The 21866-nt window shown below is 39.6% G+C and overlaps 1 protein-coding gene across 1 annotated transcript in view; it reads right to left on the bottom strand.

Annotated features, from left to right (window-relative positions):
- Positions 1-440: 440 nt before the first annotated feature.
- CRISP2 (cysteine rich secretory protein 2) overlaps positions 441-21866 on the bottom strand; it is a gene marked incomplete at its 5' end in the record, with an annotated part of 34300 nt that continues 12874 nt past the window's right edge. The window contains 7 exon segments of the mRNA XM_021527208.3: positions 441-568; positions 757-845; positions 1627-1721; positions 2281-2426; positions 2800-2890; positions 4115-4246; positions 5029-5090. Coding sequence (XP_021382883.3) covers positions 441-568; positions 757-845; positions 1627-1721; positions 2281-2426; positions 2800-2890; positions 4115-4246; positions 5029-5090 — 743 coding nt within the window.

A 21866-nucleotide genomic window follows, 5' to 3' on the forward strand; every position in this document is an offset into this window, starting at 1 on the left:
AATAACTTTAATTAAAAGCTTTATTTGTGAACTGGTGGTAGATCATGTGTTTATTTAGCAGGAGGACATTCCATTAACAATCAAAAAATTTAACAGAAGAAAATTTAGTGGCATCTAACGAATTACAAAAAAAAACCTGAAGTGTTTTAAAAGTGGGTTTCCCATTAAAAAGAAATAAATCAGTGGCAAATCCACTGCAAGGAAAGACACAAAGTAACACATTAGTAGCTTAAAACATGATTTCTACAAAACCTAAAATAACATCAGAGGTTATTTTGAGCTACTAGTCTAATTGAAGACTGAAGTAATGGTCAGTTTTCAGATAAAATTATTACCTATAGGTCAATCTGAGCAGAAGCACTGAGAGTGAATACACTTTACAGTGAGTTCTGCTCTTTCCTTATAATCTCTCAGCAGCTGCAATGACACCCAGCAGGACTTTAGATGATTTGAGTGGTGCATTTGCAGCTTGCAGGACACTTCTTCTTCACCAGTGAGTGGCTACAGCCAAACAACATTTCCAGATTTTTGCAGTTTCCAAGGAGGTCTTGATACTTGCAAGGGTTGGCTGAAATAAAAGAGAGAGAAGCAAACAAATGAAGTATTATATGGAAACTGAGCTCTGGTTTGCTGATTCTGCATTTTCCAGAAGTTACAATTGTCCATGTCTATATAAACTTTGTACTTTTGCTCTGCTATTAAAATGGCTTGAATATTATAGAATATGATTTTTTTAAGGAGAATGGAATGACTTACTGCAAAGTCCTTTGTCACAGTGGCCAGGACAGTCAGCACATTTTGGTCCACTTCTGTAAGGCATAGCTATTTGCATTGGGTTATTTCCTCTGAAATTTGAAAGAATTGCAAAACAAAACAAAATCAACGTGATGCTCTGAGCCATTTACCAGAGTTTGTTATTTATTGCAGTAAAAGTAATCCAGAATTTTTTGGATAAAAATATTTTCATAAGCAGTCATGTTTTAATTTCAGATATTTATAGAATACAAAAAGAATTGTTTTTAAATAAGAGGGACAGTAAGGTTTAGAGAAACACAATTAATTGATTGATTGTATATGTATAGCATTATCTGCTAATAAAATGCACGTGCTTCCTAGCTCTGCTTCTCTAATAGATTTCAACTGATTGAGGTAATCATAAATCACAGAATCACAGACTGGTTTGGGTTGGAAGGGACCTTAGAGATCACTTAGTTCCAACAATCTGCCATGGGCAGGGGCACCTCCCACTAGACCAGGTTGCTCCAAACCTCAGCAAAACCCTTCTGAAATACAGTTCTTTACCTCTGTGAATATTCATTTGATGTTGGCTTCCAATTTACATCTGATTTTTCTCCTTTGTGGTCAAAATTACAGCATTATTTGTGCCTGATGCCTGATTCTGACAGAGATAAACCCTTGTTCATCTACTAAATTTTCCCTAATATCTCTTTCAATGCAAAATAAAATAAATATTGATATTCAGCATGCTGTTAAACCCAAAATTCACATTGGTATTTTCAAAAGTACAAATGGTTACAGTAGATTGCAATTATTTTATCCTATTGCCAAGGATGTTTTGGAAACATCTCCATAATCACCACGACTCAGTAAGTGGGCAGTACGTACGCAGGGCAGTATTGGCAAACATAAAAGTATTTGTATGGGCCTGCGGGACAGTAGGAAACTCCACATCCCACCTTGTAACTGTTGTACCAGATTAGCTGTAGATTAAAAGACAAACACATTATTTCAGAGTGAGTTCTTGTAAAAAAACACCAAAACCTCACAAAGTAACAGAACCAGAAAATATTTTTTTTTCCTTTCTTTTTTTCTAGTTAGCTTTTAAATTTAAAGTTTAGCTGTCATAAAGAATACATATAAAAATGAGTTTTCTCCAATTTCCAAATGTTTTTGAACACAGTTTCTGGAAGGCTACTGAAGTTGAAATTCAAGTATTTTCATCAGAGGTATTTTGCTTTGACACTTCTTAATCACGTATTTCAATTCCTGTATAAAAAAATATTTATTACTAAATTAAAGGTTTTTCTACAGACTAATATTTTCTTTTTGGACAGCTCTTCAAAAATACTGGTTCTGTTGCCCACTAATTAGATGGAAAAGAATTTTATCTTATAATTCATCTTTCGATCAGAGTATGAATTATAAATAATAGTTTGATGGCATTGATAAATTTTTCCTGATTATAAATAACTCCCAGCTGGCTTAAGTGTACTCCTGTGATTCTGATGTATCCCTGCAATTTGTTTCAAGTCTCCATACCTGAGTGTAGCTCTCAATATTGACATTTTTTGAGATTGGTCCATATCCATACTTGAAATTGGAGGATTGACTGTACCACACTTGAATGGCATCAGCCCATGTTCGTGGGTAGGATGACAGTAACACATTCTCGCCACAGGTGACACCTGGAGTAGAAGTAAATCTAATTTATTAGGAGAGAAGCAAAGTATAGGGCAGGAGGTGGGACAGAGGGGCTGTAGCTATGTGCTAAAAAATGCTATGATGCCATTCATTTTGCCCTGTGATTTTAAGGACTTGCAAAAATTTGTTGATTTTGTGTTTAATAATCACAGAATCATAGAATGGTTTGAGTTGGAAGGGACTTAAAGATCATCTTGTTCTGACCTCCCTGCTATGTACAGGGACAGCTTCCATCTAATAAGACTAAAAAGCTATTTTACAACAGATTAAAGTCATGCTTATTTCTATTTCACATTCACAGGGGTCATCTGCAAACTGACATTAACCCTTCAGCTCAGGCTCCATGCTTGTCAGTACCATTAATAACTCTCCTGTCTCTTGGACTGATTTTCATCCCACACTGACTTGCCCATTTCTGAGCATTTTTGGCAGTTGTCTCACTCCACACCTGAAAGACACAAAGGAAGAAGTATCCAGGTCACAGATAGGTTAGTGCAGGAGAAGGAAACAAAATAGGGAATGGCTTGGGTGTTGAGCACTGAATGCTATGGCCCTCAACAGAAAGACAGAAATGAGTTGTGCTGATTTCCCCTCCTGGGGCACAGAAACCACATTTCTTCAACCCTTAAAGGTTTCAGAGCAGGTTATCCTGCACAGTTCTATCACACAGTCTTGATCTCCAGATGGTGCTGATGGTTTTTATAACATACTACCAATACTACTGCTTTCCTTCAGCTTTGTGTCTGAATGAACACTGCAGGGCGCACGGAACTAAATGGTATAAATCTGATTTTCAGCCCAGGTGCAGCTGAGTTGTGGTGATTAACATCAGCTGGGCTTTGAACCTGGGGAATGTTTCAGGCCTTGCTATGCAGGAATAACCCCAAAGCACTGACCAGCTAATCTGCTTGTGGGACAGGGATAACCAGGACTATCAGAGGTGACAGGGATGGGAGAAGTTTTGCAGATCTTGGTCTCTTTTGCTCTCCTGACAGTGTGAGATTCAGAAGATGCTGCTCGGGCTCCCTCTCCCTCTTTGCTTTGCATGCTCTTTCCTTCATCCAGGGTTTGTTTCTCTTCTTAGATTCAGAGAATCAGAGATGGTGTGGGTTGGAATGGACCTTGAAGGGTCATCTAGTCTAAATCCTGTGCAAAGAGCAGGGGCATCTTCAACCAGACCAGGTTTCTCAGAGCCCCATCCAATCTGGTCTTGACCCATCCAGGGATGGGGCAGTCACAGCTTCTCTGGGCACCCTGTGCCAGGGCCTCACCACCCTCATCATAAAAATCTTCTACCTATATCTAATTTTCATCTACCTGCTTTTAACTGAAAAGAACTAGCCCTTGTGCTACTGCAAGAGGCCCTGATAAAGTGTTTTCCCTCATTCTTATAGATCCCCTTTAAGCACTGGCAGGGGCTCCAAGGTCTCTTTGGATCCTTCTCTGCTCCAGGCTGAACATCCCCAGCTTTCCCAGCCTGGTTCCAGAGCAGAGGTGCTCCAGCCCTTGGAGCATCTTGCTGGCTCATGTTGAGTTTCTCACCCATGAATATCTCCAAGCCCTTCTCATCAGGCTGCTCTTGATCCCTTCATCCCACAGATTCCTTTGATGCTGGGTTTGTCCCATAATTTCCTTTAAGGGAAAAGCAGGCTAGCTGTAATTCATAGCTCACCATCTTCAGCATGTTCCTGGCTGTGGGAATTACAGATCTCCGTATTTCATTGTGTAGCTCAAGGATCTGTTTTTCATTTTGAGATTTAAAATGAGGAAAGGAGAAAGCCTTCACATTTTTATATGGGAAACCCTGGAAAAAATAACAGTGAAGGTCCCAGTTAACAGAAGTATAAGAAGTAAGATAAATTATGAGCCTCTTGTCACTTTTGTTTGGTCAACTGAACCTACACCAATAATTGGTCTCATAAATCTTGTTTAACTTAAGACACTTATGGTGGCAGAAATAACATCTCAGCCAGTAGTTTTAGGCTGCAGCTATACTCAGGTAAAGGAAAGTATCAACTTACAGCACCACAGTAACCACCTCTGAGGTTCACCTCAGATTTATTGAAGAAAATGATAATTTTCTTTCCTAAAGTACTTGTTTCTTTTCATTCATAAATAAGAAGATCTTGATAAATAGCTCTCATGCAAGTATCTTCATAGCAGTTATCTTACAAACGTAATCCTCTGTAGATTTATGAATCAGATGTCTGAATCTTAAATTATTCATTTATTTATTAAAAATGTCTTTTTAAAATTAGCCCCATGAAGGGAAAAGGATTTTGATAGGCAGGATCACAGAATGATTTGGGTTGGAATCTCAAAGAGCCAGTAGCTCCAAAGCCCCTGTCTGATACAGGGACACCTTCCACTAGACCAAATTGCTCAACCAGTACAACAACAACAACAAAGCAACAACAACAATAATAACAATCTGTACTAAATTAGAGCTCATCTTCAATATGTTAACATATTAATAATACTTGCACCCCATAATTCTAAATCTCTAGAGATCAAAATATCAGACTATATCAGATTTTTATACAAAGGAGTCAGTTATGGGTGTTCTGCACAGATGAATGTTCCTACCTGTCCATCAGAGTGGTGTAACAAAGCAGCCAGGAGAATAATTGCAGTTAGTAGATCCATTTCTACAGGGGGGAAAAAACCCAAAAACAAACCCCCAAAATTCATTAGTCTCTGTTGCATACATTTTATAGCATAATGAGATATGTGAGCAAGATAAAAAACTGTTGCAAAGTAAAGCCTGAACAAAGAAGTTTATTTTAGTTTATTCTGAATATGGATGTGCTGAAACTGTGCATGGGCACCACTGCCTCCTACAGAGAGAAGACTCCACCTTGCATGGAAGCAGGATCTGTAAATAGCATAAAGTTGTGTGTTATTTGGAATAGGTGGATCAGTTCCCTTTTGACTCCTTTATTTTGAATATCTTTGAGTATCTTGAATTTGCAGCATTTCCTTAATGTCTGCCTCCCTGTATATAAAAAATGTATGTTCAGCACTGTTACATCAGTCCTTCTCAAGCCTCATCCATAGTCAGATTTGGTGTTTTGCAGTGGAGCACTGACCACATGGACTGCAGTCTCCATTTCTTTCCCACTTCTCTGTTTCCTCATTAAATCAGCATCATAAAGACTCAAGAAAATGGTGGTGATCACCCTCATGTTTCACCTAACACCTAGACATAAAGAAAGCCTTCAAATATTGTTATTAACAAATAATGTTGGCAAATGCACTTTGACTCCTGAGGCATCTCATGCAGGTGTATACAGACACTCTGAAACCCACTCATATGAACAGGATGCTTTTTCTGCACATCAAAAGAACCAAAAGTTATATATCTTTGTATTGATGAGTATATATATGAGGAAGAGTTGTTAAAAAGATGTGGCAAAATCCCAAGAGAGATTAGCTTTGAGCTCACCAGGCTGCCTTAAACCTGACAGGCAAGAGGGAAATAGAGATAACAAAACCCAACCTATATAAAATATCTTAGAGCTGGCCTCTTAAAAAAATCCATGGTATGAGCATGACAGGTCAAAAGAAATCTAGGAAATTCTGCTTGATAGAGAAACTATCATAGTAAAAGAAAAAAGTCCCCTCCTTTAGTTTAGAATCACTAACCCTTGTCCTATCAAGTAATTCAGATATTCAGTCTTTATCTTGTTTTCCTGTGATTTCATAAGGAAATAATTTGCATGAGGTAGAGGCAGAGATATCACTGATATTAATGAAGAATAAATTCTTAAACTGCAGGGATATTTTTAGACACTGAGGAGTTGTCTTTACCTTCTATACACAAAGAAACAAAATCTTTTTGGGACTTCCCAGATTAAATGCTGCAACAGGAAACATAAAATATTTCTGGATCCAGAGTTCAAGTTGATTAAATACTACTGCACATCTTCAACTGTCAGACTCTACCATCAAATCTGTCTCTTGGACTAAATGTGTTGGGCTTTACTTTCAAAGTCAAAGATGATGGTTCCCAGATACAATTATCCTTCCCTGTCAATAGTACTCAATCCACTAAATCACTTCTATGCTTCTGAAAAAAAAAAAAATGCCAGCAATGCACTTTTAGGCTGGTCTACTTGAAAACTTGAGGTTTCATGAAAATTTGATTGAGTGTAAAATACAAAAAAAAAAAAAAAAAAAACATTGATAGCTTCAAAACTGTAAACAAATTTCTACTTGAAAAATATAGTCTTTATGTTTAATCCTGGCATTTCATTCCTCTGTAGAAACTTTCTCCTGCCTTCTGATAAAGCTTTCAGGGCACAGCAAGTATGAAAGTTTGGCAGAGTGGGAATATTTGTCTTTTCACTTATTTTGATGTTTTTTTTCTACCTTCTCTGAATTTACCTCTTTAAATTTCATTAAAGTAATAATTCACTTTCCATTAAGATAAGTTAATCAGCTTACTACATACTATAATATACATATTAGACATTTCAGCAACATATGCACCTGAACGTTTGGACAGATAGTTAGTTAACATTTAGAGATGAAAAATTCCGAGTTCAGCTGTACTGGAGTATCCCAATACTCACGTGGTATACATTTAACACCAAAACAATTCAAAAGACATTAGAAAAGCATTTACCATGACTGACAACCCCATGCAAAATGGAGTTTTTAATGTTCACATTTGTAGGAAGAAGCAAGTGGATCAAAGTGTTACATTTTGATCTAAAGAAATGTGGAAATTTGACTCCACTGAAGCAATTTTTCATCCCTACTCATGGTAGGTGTGGTTTCAGAGAAGATATGTTTTATTTTACATTCTTTCTCTGAGATAGTATAAGCATAAATTTTCTTTCAATTATCACATTATCAATTATTGGTGCAACTTAGCTATTAACTCCACTAAAATTTGTAGCACAATGAAAAAGAGGCTGTATGGAAAAAATCCCTAAGGCTGAAATTCAGTTTTGCATACATTACCTTCATCCACCAGAATCCTCCTGTGTCTGGGGAAGTGGCAGGAGAATGAAAGGCTCTCCCCAGTCCAGGGTTGTATATATATACACATTTCCCCTTTTTTTTCCCTTGTCAATATTTATTGCTGATAAATGACATCAGCTTTGGGGCTGCCCATTCTGCAAGAGAAACTTTTCTTCAGGAACAGGTGACTGAAAATGAACCAATCCAGATGCATTGTTCTGGATTTTTTTTCTTGTCTCCATAGTAAGGAAAAAGAGAAAACAGAAGACCTGTCCTTTTGCAGAACTTCAGCTTCTCGTCTGATCAGCAAGCTACAGTGCTAATATGTTCACAAAATAAAAGCTTGAGTTCCAAGCTGGTTGTTTTACAGTTGTGTTTCCTGTTTCTGGCAAAAGAGTGGGATAAATATTTTGAGGCAGAGACATAAGTGAGCATCTTCTTAGCTGTACACAGAACAACTGTGGGCAACACAAGTGGTTCCTGAACTTCCATTTGCTGAATAAAAGTTATATTCCATTAGCTCACTGAGGCTGTGGCACTGGGCATCACTTTTTACCAGCACATATAATGAGAGGACAAAGGGGGATGACTTCAAACAGAAAGGAGGAAGAATAGAATAGATATTGAATAGATATTAGGAAGAAATTATGGACTATGAGTGTGATGAGACACTGCAAGAGGTGGCCCAGAGAAGCTGTGGCTGCCCTGTTCCTGGAAATGTTCAAGACAAGGTTGGATGGGGCTCTGAGTAATCTGGTCTAGTGGAAGATGTCTCTGTCCAAACACAAGGTGATCTTTAAGGTCCCTTCCAACCCAAACCACTCTGTGGTTCTGTGATTATTGTACACATAAATCACCCTAGATGTTGCTCAAGATTGGCTGCAGATGTTTCATGTCTTCAGTCTGGAGAGATGTGTGGCATGTGCTCTGCTCTAGGGCAGCATGAAATTGTCAGGATTGAAAAGACCTTAAAGATCTCCAAGTTCCAAGCCCCTGCCCTGAGAAGGGACACCTTCCACTAGTCCAGGTTGCTCCAAGCCCTATCCAACCTGGCATCGCTCTGCTCATCCTTCCTTCTTGCAGAATCTTTGTTTCCACTCTAAGGTAAAATATCACAAGGCAGCTTTTACAGATCCTCTCAGTTCAAACACAGCCTTCCTTTCTTCCTTCCATTCAGTCTGTTTTTATTAGAAGGCATAAAGCATCTGCACATCTCCTATTCCTTTCTTTGTTCCCTTCCTCATCCTTGCACACTGAGCACCCTTTTCACTACACTGGGTGCAGGTTGCTGCCCATGCTGCAAGTCAATATTGCCTCACTGTTTCCAGATTTCTGCAGAATTCCTGCAGCTGCCTGCTGTTGCCAGAATTCTAATACTGTATTATAACCCCTGCGTTGGGAAACACAGCTGCCTTTGTTCTTTCTTTGTATAGCGGGCAGCACTCACGGGAAGTTGCCTCTGATAAGGTCTCCCATATCCTTCCAAGCTCTGAGATAAGGGCACAGTTACTTTTTTATCTGAAGTGCTTGTGACAATTTTGATGAGACCAGGGTTATCATAACCAGAAAGCCTCATAAGACACCTACCTTAGTTATTAACTGTTTTTCTATTGACTGTGAGGGGAGGCAGTCCAGCAGCTCCAGATTCCCAATGTCCTGGGAGATGCTTCCATTCTTTTACCCCATCCACCTTACTCAACAATTTTCATTCATCCACTACAGTCACCTAAGCTTTATTTGAACGATTAAAATGAAATTATGTTACTACAAGTATTTCTTTAAAGCATGCCCCTCCTGTTTGAATAGTGAAAACAACTTGTTCTCTAAAGGATGACTGTCAGATATGCTACAATTCTTGGTCTGTGGGTGAAATAATTGGGAAGAAAGAAAAGATTAATAAAACTGGCATCCGGGACCATGGTACAAAGAACAATTTAGAATAGCAATTCCTACTTCCTTATGTGGATTACCTGAAGGGGTGGGGTAATTTAATTAAAAAATAAATTAAGTATTTATGGGGTTCTGCAAACATATGTATATTATTAAAGATAAATCTATAGAAAGTTATTTTAAAGAGATCAGCTTGAGTGACTTGACTGTGGAAGTTCTCCTCCAGGCCTTGTGTAAACCTGAACTGCAGAAATCTGATTTATCTCTAACAATGAAGACGAAAATCCAGTTTCTTCAATTCTTTATTTCCACTTAAGTGAATGACAGTAAAAGTAGCACTTCAGATTAAAATCCATGCAGTTCTGTGTGGTTCTGAACATTGCACACATCTTTTTTCTTGGCTGTCAGAACACCTTGCAGACCTAACTGTGTTTGGCAAAAAGGTACAATACTGATTTCTTCCACACAACCCAGTTCACCTTCCACTCCAGATTATTATTATTATTAGAGAGAGAAGCAACAGAGTCAATCAATCAAAAAGTTGCTGTCAGAGTAACTGTACATAAGCACAGTATAATGGAATAATGAAAAAAAAATTGTTATCCAGAAACTTTTAGAGGCCTGGTCCTTCTCTTGTGCTCCCAGAAAGTGATTTGTAAAAATAGGCTGCTCCTTAGAGATGCTTTTCTGTATGTTTCTAGAAAGTTTGCAACAAGGTAAATTCATGGTTTCCTCAGGTGAGGAATATCATTCTTTCATAGTACTATTATTCCAGGGAGCTTTTAAAGTCTAACATACAGAATTGCAGGAGGGATATTGTGCATGTGTGTGAAAGTAATTTTCAAGAAGCCCAAAATGGATTAACAAATTATTCCATCAGAACAATCATATACTTCTCATATCAAGGTTCAATATGTGTCTTTGTTCATGCTCTTCTCAATCTTTGCTGAAATGTGGCAATGCTGAGCACTGTAAAATACTTAGTTGTTATTTTTAAGCATATAGAGATTTTTAATTCAGCTTCACTTTAGATCTAGTAAGTCATTAGAAACATTTTCTAAATCTCTGCTATTACACATCAGGAATCTGACTCCAGAAAAGAAATCTGGGGTAAAACTCATACCATTATCTGGGACAACCCAATAGTGAAAGCACTTGCATTTCAGCTCAAATTTTTCTTGCAAATAGATAAAATACACCTCTCAAGTCATCTATGGGAAGCAACATATCTGATATATTTGAAGTGTTACATTAGAATAAAAGAAAATATCAGCTACAGGTCAATGGGAGAGATGAGCTTCATCCCTTCTATCATATTTCTCCCATAAACCAAATAAACCAATGCCTGTTGTGAGTGAATTATAACAACAGTGTGGAAGGATACACAGAAAGTGAACAGAGAAAAATTCTGTGTGGAAACCATCAGAACAACACAATTTTTCTTTCAGGTATGTCTTTTCTCTGTGAGAGTCAGGTGTAACTAAACCAAAGCCCAGCTGATCCTCTAGAACAAATCCCTTATTTGAACTAAATCTGGCCAACAGGAAACAGAGCAAACAAATCTTAATGACTTTTCTTAGAATTCAAACTGACTTTTGATATAGGTGATTTATTAATTTTTATTGTTATTTAAAGGAAGTGAGAATACACCCTTCCTCTCTAGTAGTGAAAGACACAAAGCAATGCAGACTCAAACTATCACAGGCTAATAACTTCAGACAGTTGTCTGAGAAATACAGGCTACAAAAATTGAAGTTTTCATGCACACCCTTTTGTTTGCTATATGTACTTGCTGGGAAAAGATTTTCTGTAATTTAGCAGTAGTGACAATGTGGGGCCTATTACTGCAAAATAATTTTTAAAGTATGGGTGTGAAATGGATTTCTTAAAACGTTTGTATTCCTTAAATGCTTTTATATAAGAGCGCTTTAGTCTTTTCATGCATTTGGCATAAAAGTAAACCAGAGTTGTTGTAGAGGGTGCAGAAAGAAGGCTGAGCTTCTTGTAATGGTTTTCAGTTGGTAAAAAGTACCTTGAACCTGTTGCAACAAAAATTAATGTTAACATGGAAAGCAGGAAAACCTGACTTCCAAGTCAGTGAGCCTCACACAGAACATTCTATTGGACTGGTTGCAGTAAGTAAATAAAATATTTGGAGCTGTGAAAAGATGTTTTTATAGAAACGCCACTTAAAGTCCTAGCTTGAATTGTCATTTGGAAATTACATTGCTGATTAAATGCATTTTGACTCGTAATAATTCCTGAACCAACAGCATTTGGTCATAGCCAAGTTTCCTTGTGGAGTGATTTCTTACCTTTTTTACAGTCTGAAGCTGGAAATTGCTTGATAGAAGATGAATAGAAGCAGCATAACCAGAGGATATTTTAAATACTCATTCGAAGCATATCTTGACTGAGGGGCTCTCCACACACCTTGCTGAAGCTGAGCCTTTCCACAGCCTGACTTCCAGGGGCCATGGAGCTGCTGGATGGGGAGGAAGGGAAGAGGGGGCATTTATTTGCTGGGAAAGACCCTGAGAAAAAGTGTTGCAAAGGCAGACACAGATTCCTGGCTTCTGTATCCTACAAAATTTTTCCCTTTAGAGAGATGTGATATGATGTGATAATGATAGAAAATATACACACAGTCCAGAAAGATGAACCTAGAACACACTGTTCTATAATGACTGGAAGAAAATGATTGCTAAGGAAAAAATATTTCCTGATTGGAACTCATACACAGCTTTTACAGTTTTCTGCTTTTGGGAAGTAACCAGTTGTTCACATGAGTATCAATGATATCTCAGTATGCATGCTTATGTTAGTGCTTTTCTATGGTCAAGTCAGGGAAAAACAAATATAGTGCTGTACTTTATGAACAAAGTCTTTTGAGGTAAATCATAAAATACAGTTGAATTTTACAGTTGTCTAACTAAAAGAGGGTATCTGATCTGTCCTGGGGAAGGCTGTGAGAAGATCAGAGAAGGGAATGATAAACAATTCTTATCTCCACTTGCTACACCTGTTGTTGTGCACATGTGGAATGTGTTATGGAGATTTTTTTACCAAAGGGTGGGTTCTTAATTGGCCAGTGGTGATGGAGTTTGGATTCAAGGACCAATTGAATCCATCGTGACTTTCTGTAAGGGTGATGGGTTTCTTGATAAGTATAGTATAATAAAGTCATTGATCAGCCTTCTGAGACTCATGGAATCAATGCTAATTATTACCTGGCTGGGGGCCTGTGGTGACAACCTGAAATGCAGATTTCCATTGCATTTTCTATTTACAGCTAAGTAAGTTCTCCCACCAGAAGGAGGGAGATCTTCTAGGTTAGTGAAGACCTAAATTTCAATGTAGCAGCCCATAAAGAGACACTTGGCACCATTTCAAATAAACCAAGACACCTTTGCAGTGCTAAGGATGTTGAAAGTGCATGTGGAAGACTTGTGCCTTTCCAGATTTTTATCTGGAGCCCTGGCAGGATCCCCTGGGCAATGTCAAGAAGTTGCAGACTCACAAATGAACTAAATGCTTTGGGGAATATGAAAGGCTGAGAGAATTGGAATGGTTAACTCTGGAGAACAGAAGGCTCCAGGGAGACCTTAGACCTTTCAGCACCTAAAAGAGCACCAAGAGAGCTGGAGAGGGACTTTTGGCAAGGGCATGGAGTGACAGGACAAGGGGTGATGACTTCAAACTGACTGAGGGCAGGGTTAGGTTCAATGTTAGGAATAAATTCTTTAGTCAGAGGGTGGTGAGGCCCTGGCACAGGTTGCCCAGAGAAGCTGCAGCTAGCCAATCCCTGGAAGTGTCCAAGGCCAGGTTGGATGGGGCTGGAGCAAGCTGGCACAGTGGAAGGTGGCAGTCTTGTCCATATATAGCATTTCTGACACAGGAAATGTGAGAGTCACTGCAACACAAACATGCTCTGCCATTTTCCACATCACATTTATTGTATTTACCATACCCAGCCACTTGACGTAATTATTCTATTTTAGCCTTGATTCTTTCAGCTGAACACAGGAAGGTTCTTATCTTTTTATGCCAGCAGTTTGCATACTAGAGCAGCAGAGTAACAGTTCCACATTTCTGCTTTGGTTATGTAAAGAGAAATGTAAAAGTTCCCTTTTAAGGACTTTGCTACCATGAGGCCTTTTCATCTCACAGGCTTGCTTAATGGAAGTTTTAAATATTAGATGTGTTTTGCCATCAGCATAGCTTCCATGGATTTATGCATTGTTTTTTCAATAATTTGATTCACAGTTTTTCCCTGGATTAGATGAGGTCAGTAACTGAAATGCTCCTTTAGCTCCCTTTTTGGGCAGAAGTTCCACATCCATCATCCCAATTCTCTAATGACTTTTGTGTGATGGTTGTCTTCATGAAGTGGATGTTAAAATCACAGAAACTCAGAATTGCAAGGGACCCTAATGATCATGTAGTTCCAATAGGCAGGGATGAGATCAGCTAGAACAGGGTGCTTGGAGCCTCATCCAACCTTGCCTTGAACCTTGATCATGGTTCCAACATTTATTCAATTACTGATGAGAATTTCATCAGCCTTGACTCCCTCTCTGTCATCCCACTGTTCTGTTCTATTGTAGTGAAAAACATTTACATGGACATTTATTGCATTTCCCTGTGTAGAAAAAGGGGTTTAAATTTCACTGTTTAGATTATCTCCATGTCTGTGTGGCTTTAGAAGATAAATATAAGAAAAGTTTTTACATTATGATATTGTCATATGACAGACCTGCAGATTTCAGTCTCACAGACCTTTTTCTTGCTGGTCCTTTGCTCTGTGGAAAGCAAAACACCTTGGGTCAGTGAAGTACCACTCCCACAGAGCCAGAGAGTGTTTACCAGGAAATTTGCCATTTGCCAAAGTAATTTTTCTTTAATATTCCATATTGCACAAGCAGGACATTTTTTCAACTGCTCCAAGGATACTTTTAGTGCCAAGCAACAAACCACAAGCTGTGTTCAGGTTATCAAATAATCAAGTTAAAGTATATTTACCTTAAAAGAACGTCATCATCTGAGAGCTTGAGTTTTTTAGCAAATTACTATTCCTTTTCTCCTTTCCTTTCCTTTCCTTTCCTTTCCTTTCCTTTCCTTTCCTTTCCTTTCCTTTCCTTTCCTTTCCTTTCCTTTCCTTTCCTTTCCTTTCCTTTCCTTTCCTTTCCTTTCCTTTCCTTTCCTTTCCTTTCCTTTCCTTTCCTTTCCTTTCCTTTCCTTTCCTTTCCTTTCCTTTCCTTTCCTTTCCTTTCCTTTCCTTTCCTTTCCTTTCCTTTCCTTTCCTCTCCTCTCCTCTCCTCTCCTCTCCTCTCCTCTCCTCTCCTCTCCTCTCCTTTCCCTTTCCCTTTCCCTTTCCCTTTCCCTTTCCCTTTCCCTTTCCCTTTCCCTTTCCCTTTCCCTTTCCCTTTCCCTTTCCCTTTCCCTTTCCCTTTCCCTTTCCCTTTCCCTTTCCCTTTCCCTTTCCCTTTCCCTTTCCCTTTCCCTTTCCCTTTCCCTTTCCCTTTCCCTTTCCCTTTCCCTTTCCCTTTCCCTTTCCCTTTCCCTTTCCCCCTCTCCCTCTTTATTTCAGCATTGCTGTGGTCCCAATTTCCACCAGCTCTGTGGACACAGATGGGTCTGATAGCTCACCCAAAAACATGGGGATTCCAAATTCATGGCTTTTTAAATTTTTTTTTTTATTTTTTACATTTTAATGTTGATGTTTTCCTTTTTAAATCATTGAGCTACTAATACACAAATCTCAACAGTACTTATTTTCTCTGGTTTTACTTTGCTGATGCTCAGCAAACTTTCCAACTGCTCCTTCCCAGTAGCAGGAGTCAAGTGTGAGTGCTTGGGCCCTGGATATCAGGAACAGAGGCAGCCAAGCCCTGGCACACATCTGGATGGAGCTCCAGATTGCAGCAATGGGATTAAATTAAATCTTAGAGGAAATTTCAAAGCTGGCACAGGGTGCCCAGAGAAGCTGTGGCTGCCCCATCCCTGGCAGTGTCCAAGGCCAGGTTTGATGGGGTTTGGAGAAACCTGGGACAGTGGAAGGTATCCCTGCCCAAGGCAGGGGATTGGAACCAGGTGATTTTTCAAGTCCCTTCCAACCCAAATCATTCCTCTGATATTTTCACCAAACCACTGCTCCTGGTTAGAACAACTGGAGCCTCAGGGCTCTGAAGAATTCCTTGCAGAATGAAAAAGCACAAAATGATGAATCTGGCCTTGAAATATTCAGTGATGTAACTAAAAACTTTTGGTGTACCAGAAAGAAATTAGTATATTTTCATTTGAGGAAAAATGCTTATTCTTAGTGACACCGGAGCTTCAACTGCTCAGTTTTCCACCAGAGGGCACTCCTATATTTTCAATGAAGACAAGTTTGGGAACAAGACTGAGCAGTTTTGTGTGTGCAGTACAATTCCAGCTGTGACAGGGCAAGGGAAAATGCAGGAGCAGAATGATCGGCACTGTCCATCATCTGGCACCCTCCCCTGCCACCTGATGGGTCACAGCCAGGCTTCAGAACCCCGTGTGTGTGAGGCTGATGCACACAAAATAAATAACCAGCTCATACACAGTGTTTAATATGGCCCAGTTTAATTAAGGGATCTATGTCTTCCTCCTGAGGAGCAACAAGGCCACTTGTGTCGCCAGAGCTGGTACCATATTTCAGTATTTTCCATGGAATATTCCATCCCATACACGGTCCTGTGGTTTTATCTTCATTCATAAAAATACACTCTGTTATAAAAATCAAATCACTTCCGCAGTTGGTGCAGCTTGGGCTGATTGTGTAGTTTTGGTACTCAGAAGTTCACATCAAAATACAATGCAAAACAACTATCTGCAGTCAAATCTGTAAAAAATGAAGAATCTGTTGGTTTAGCTGAACTGTGTCGCTGTCAGAGATATATATTATATATATACCTCTATATATGTGTCCCTATCATATACACATATATCTCCCCAAGTATACATATATATCCCTATCTTATATTACAGGGCTTTTTGACCCTTTTTTTAGCTTTTATAACTTAGAATGGTTTTAAGTAATTAAGGTAATATACTTGAATGAAGAAAATCCAGGCACTTTGGGTTTTTTTTGATGAAAGAAGAGAAAGAAGAGAAATCTTTCTTTCTGATGAAGGAAGAGAAAGCATAATTTTGTGTTGAGATAAAAATAAAAAAAGCCAAGGCTCTGAATAAAATATTTCAGAAAACTAGCAGTTTGTTTTATTTATGCATACAAGAGTGAACCAAATTTCTGAATAGGCTCTCTCAAGTCTGAATCACTTTTTAAAGATGTATTAAATCAAGTTCATTCTTTAGTTACTGCAATAGTTGGTAAAGGTGGTTTAAGGAAGAAATAAGACTTTCTGGAAATTTGACCAAAATACAGATGAACAGGGTAAACAGAGATCGGGATTATGATGCTTTGAGCAGTTTAGAGGTTCTGGCGCCTAAAGTGACAGATTCTCACAGCTACTCATAAACTGATCAGGTAAATACTTTTCCCTTCCTCTTAAGTCAGAGAGGAGGAACAGCCTGAAATCAGACTGTCACACTCAGCTCTGCTCCAGGGAAACATCTCTGTTAAACTGCCCCCACATGAGACAACTCAGGGCAGGGCCAGGCTGAGCAAACTCCGAGGAGAGCCAGGCTGAGCTAACACAGGTGGAAGCATCTGCCATTTTTTCAATCCTTCCTTCTCACTTGCATTTTTCCTGTGGATGCCTTTGGCATGGTTTTTGTCTGCCACAATTTTTTTTCCCTCCAGTTGATTATAGCTCTGCATTCTATGGCTGTATAAAGGTGACTTTGGCTGCCTGGTTATGTGGTGACTCCTCTCCCCTATGCTCCAGCAAATTCATCAGCCACTGCCTTCTCTGGCCAAATCCATCATTCCTAATATAATCAGAGATCAAGAATATGGATCTCTTATGAATATGTGGTGTAGCAGATAACCTCTGTGCCTTCAGGATTTGAATGTGGGGAAACTGGTTCAGGTAATGGAACCAGTCACTTCAATTCTCTGCAGTGTTTCTGTTTCATGACTACTTATCTTAAATACTTAAACTTCTTTTGACCCACTGCAGAAAATGTCTCAATGCTTAACTGACTGAATCCCACTATTCACTTCCTGGCTTTTGATCCAGAACCTTTTTTCTCTGAAGACCCCTAACCTTCCAGCTCCACCCCAGCCAGGCCTGCTGTCATCAAAATCAACCTCATATAGCTACAGGTCTCTTGAACCTGCAGAGGGTGAGAAAAACCTGTCCCTGCCAGAGCATGATCCAGACTGCTAGGGTGGTATTTTTCTCACCAGGCCTCTGCTTCAAAGCCATTCTCCTTATGCTGCCTTTAGAGGTAATAGAGGTTCTTCAGGTCTGTATTTCACCTTTCCTTCTTAGAGCAGAAGCCTGAAACAAGCTGGATGAGCAGATAAGGCAAATCACTGCCTTGACATCATCAAGAATTTTTAAAATAAGCATTACATGAGTCAAGTCATTCACTATTCTGTATCTCTTTCCAGGTAAGGTTGAGGAAAACAATTGTTTGGGGGAAATGTAATAATATGGATGGTACAATTTGTCTATGATAATTTTTGGGTCTTAAGGCCACTAGCTTGTCTCTAGTCAGTAGAGCTGAACTCTCCTTCTTGAACCATGTCTTCCAAGGTGCTAAAGGGCCCTTGGCATTATTTACCTGTTAAACACACCAAGGCTTTTCTGGAAGGTAATGCTATTTGGTCTAAGCCAAAATTAGTCAAGGACTAAGATTATAAAGGCACAGAAAACATTTTCAGTGATCAAACCTGTGTTCTGACTCCGTGTAACCTGTCACTACAGACAAACATGAAAAAAAAAAAAAGAATGGATAGAAAAGTTTCAGAGAAAAATCTGTTAAAAAAGGCGTGAAAATAAGAATCTATTCAGATCATGATACAGAGAAAGAATTTACTTGTCCTGCTGTAGAATGCCATCAGTGATGTACCCACAGTGCATATGTATCCTCTGAAATACACAGGGAAGGTGTTAGACTGCAATGGACACGATTCATCTCGTCAGTGTGTTCCCTTTGGAGCCTGTTGGATGGTGTCTGCACAGGGTGTGTAGGAATGATTAAAATGGGCTGCGTTTCCTCTGTGAGAAGCCATGCAAAATCACACCTCTCCACTTCTTCAGCTGCTTAGTTACTCACAGGTCCCTCATGCACACATGCACACGTGTGCACACACATCTCCCGTTCCTGCCTGGATCTCAGGGTGGTTTTTGGTGTGCACTACAGTTGTTGATGTGTTTCCTGGTCATGAGGAGGAACAACAGTGCACAGACCATATGCATTCCATATATGTGGAACATTCAGGCATGCTGCAAAATTGCTGTTTTGTCTTTGAAATTTGCCTGCTGCTTCCCCAGAACTGAGTGGAGACATTAATTCATATTGATATTCCTGAGTTTTCATGGGCAAACTCATTTGCCTTGGTTGAACACAGCAGCTGTGTGGTCCATCTTGGCTAAGCAGAGCCTTCAGTGTTCAACCTGTACAATCTTGTTTCATTCTTGTTAACTGGTAATGGATGAGCTAGCTGGCAATTATGTTTTAGCGTAAATGGCCTTTTTCTTTGCTGCTATTTCCTTAAATTGTGCAGAAAGGCATCCTATGCATTGTGTATCACCTCTTGGCAGGATGAGCCTCTTGCTCCCACCCACTGCCAGCAAAGCAGGTCTGATGCTGCAGTTCATGAAGTGAACAAAGACAGCAGGGGCTCAGGGGAGATGCTTTATGCAGAGGATAAGATCAGGCTCAGACTCCGAGCTGCTTGGGGCGATGCATTATTAAATGTTATCTACTGATACTCTCCTTCTGTAGAAGCCTATTAATGACATCCCACTTTATTATTCCTTATCTTTTATCTCCACCTTGTTTCACAACTGTAGCCAGCAGTACACAGCACTAACCAGAGACCCATGGCACTCATTAGATGGTGTCTGCTCCTCACAAGTGCCATCAGAGGTGCAATTCCCATCCCTGATTTTGCTAACGATGCTGGTTAACACGTTGCTGTGTCGCTGTTCAGGCAACCTAGACAACATGGTCTTGTCAGTCTCAGACTAGCTTATCTTTTACTTATTGTTTCCTTTGACACCCTCCTCTGATAAGCTGGGAGATAAACACAGACAGACCCTGCAATGTATTCCCCTGGCACTGCAATTTTAGCAGTAGCTCTGTAGAGGGGCTTCATCTAATGAGTACTTCCTTTGACCTGTTTTCTATTTTGTTTGAGCATTAAAGCTGCAGATCTTAAGGCACGTTTAAACCAGAAACACAGTGTTGTTTAGCTGCTCCCTGTACCTCAGGAAGTGTTGTGTCTTTGTGTGAATGTGGGTGTTTAATTCCAGCAGCTACACTGTACAGGAAAGTCAAGCACACCCAGGTCCTGCTTTTAGCTTTGATGCTGTGATTAGAGGACAGCAGTTACCCGCTCTAAGAGAAAAGTAACCTGAGGAATATTTTTCTGCTGGGTTAGTGTCCTGGTTTATGTCAGCAACAGTTAATCAGGCACAATGATGCTTTTCTTGAAGATAACTAAAACTGCCCTGGTTGCTTTTCACAACCAGATATGGATTTGGTGAGGAGGGAGAAAAGGGGTGGATTAGGGAAAGGCAGCATCTTCTTAGTACTGGTGGCAATGGTGTGAGTCTTGCACGACCAAGGACTCAAGGTCAGTCCCTCATCCTGAGGCTGCACCTGATCATGGGAGCTCTATGTTCACCACCAAACCATGACCCTAAGCATCACATTGTCACATTTTTTGTGATTTCATCATTTCCCTGGGCAGTCTGTTCCAATGCCTGACCAGTCTTTTAGTCAATAAATTTTTCCCAATATCTAATCTAAAACCTACCCTGGCACAACTTGAAAACATTTCCTCTTGTTCTGACTTGTCCTGAATTATTTCCTTCTGTGGCTGTCTGTCTCAGTACCAGATCATTTTCTGCCAGGTTAGGAAGTGAGATTAGTTCAGTAAGGAGGAAATGTAGTGGTGGCACTGGTGATGCTCGTCCTCTTCAACCTGTGTAACCCACCTCAGGTAACTTCACTTCTAAAGTGAGCTTTAACAGCAAAACTTATGGGAAAATTGAGAGCAATTTTTTGATACTAAATGATAATCCCAGCAAAAATGGCCAAATTTATTATAGGCAGAGTAATAAACAGGCAGTGTCTGACACTTTAAGCTGAGAAAGTAAGAGAGTTTTTATTCACATATTACAGCGAGTGCTGGTTTGTGGACAAGCTGAGACTGAGATTAAAGGATCCCTACAGACAGCTCAGGGAGAAATACATCTACTTAAATCCAAATGTGTGGTCCTAACTGCCTCTGATAGCACTCTGCCATGCCTAGGGAAAGCTTTAACCCTTGTGTATACCCCAGCATGGAGGGAGGAGGAGGATTAAAACTTTTCTTCTTATTAAATTGAAATAGGTCACTTCTAGCTCAGTCATTTGTTGCAATTAGCATCTAATCTGGAGACACTTCCCTCTTGTGTAAGTCACAAGCCTGGGTACCAAACAGAGGATTGTGGGTGCCACAGATGGATTTCAGGGTGCAAAATATCAGGTTCTGGAGCATTTCTTGTATCAGCTGGGACACAGATGTTCTCAGGCCTCTCTATGATCTCAACATGCATCTCCTGAGAAACCTGATGTTTTATTTTCCAGCTACAAAATGATAAAATAATAATGATAAAACATATAAAACTATTATAGATTATTTCTTACCTGTTCAGCAATCTGATACAGCAGAGCAGATGGACAGTGACATAAAGTCAGGAAATCAATCTGAAAATGGCCCAGTTAGAGTTAGTACGGTGTTCATTTCTTCATTGTATAACACTTGTCTAAAAAGCTTATCTGTGGCTAAATGTTGCAGAGAAAATCAATAAGGATTATCTCCATACAAGTAGAAAAGGCAGCACCTTTCTGCTCAGATGATTAATATTTCAAGTGCAATAGCACTTGAGAAAGAAGAAAATTCAGTTCTGCCTGCCACAAGATTTTTCCAACTGCCTTTAAGGGACATTCTCTTTGTAATGGCAAGAGACAGGACACTGCCTTGGCTGAACTGTCCACATCACCATGTTCCTCTTAAAACACTGCACGAGTGAGATGATTCTTGCACTTAGAGAAGAAGTTATTCCAAACTAATCTTTGGTCAGGAAGTTGCACCAGGTAGGTCCCCTCTAAATGAATTTATCCTATCCTATCCTATCCTATCCTATCCTATCCTATCCTATCCTATCCTATCCTATCCTATCCTACCCTATCCATCTTGTGTACCTTTCCACAATGAATCTGGAGGTCCATCACGTGGAGGGATGTAATTCAGGCCCTCTCCCAGAGCAGCCAGCTCTCTGCAAGGAGCTCCCTCAGGAGTAGGTGAGAAGGAGGAATAGGGAATAACCCCTTTCCATAAGTCTTCCCATGGCATCTTCTTGTTTGCTCTGGATCCTTGCTAAAGGTAGGCAGGGTATCAAGGATTTCTCCTTGAA

The sequence above is a fragment of the Lonchura striata genome, chromosome 3 (assembly GCF_046129695.1).
Source record: "Lonchura striata isolate bLonStr1 chromosome 3, bLonStr1.mat, whole genome shotgun sequence".
NCBI classification, from domain to species: Eukaryota; Metazoa; Chordata; class Aves; order Passeriformes; family Estrildidae; genus Lonchura; species Lonchura striata.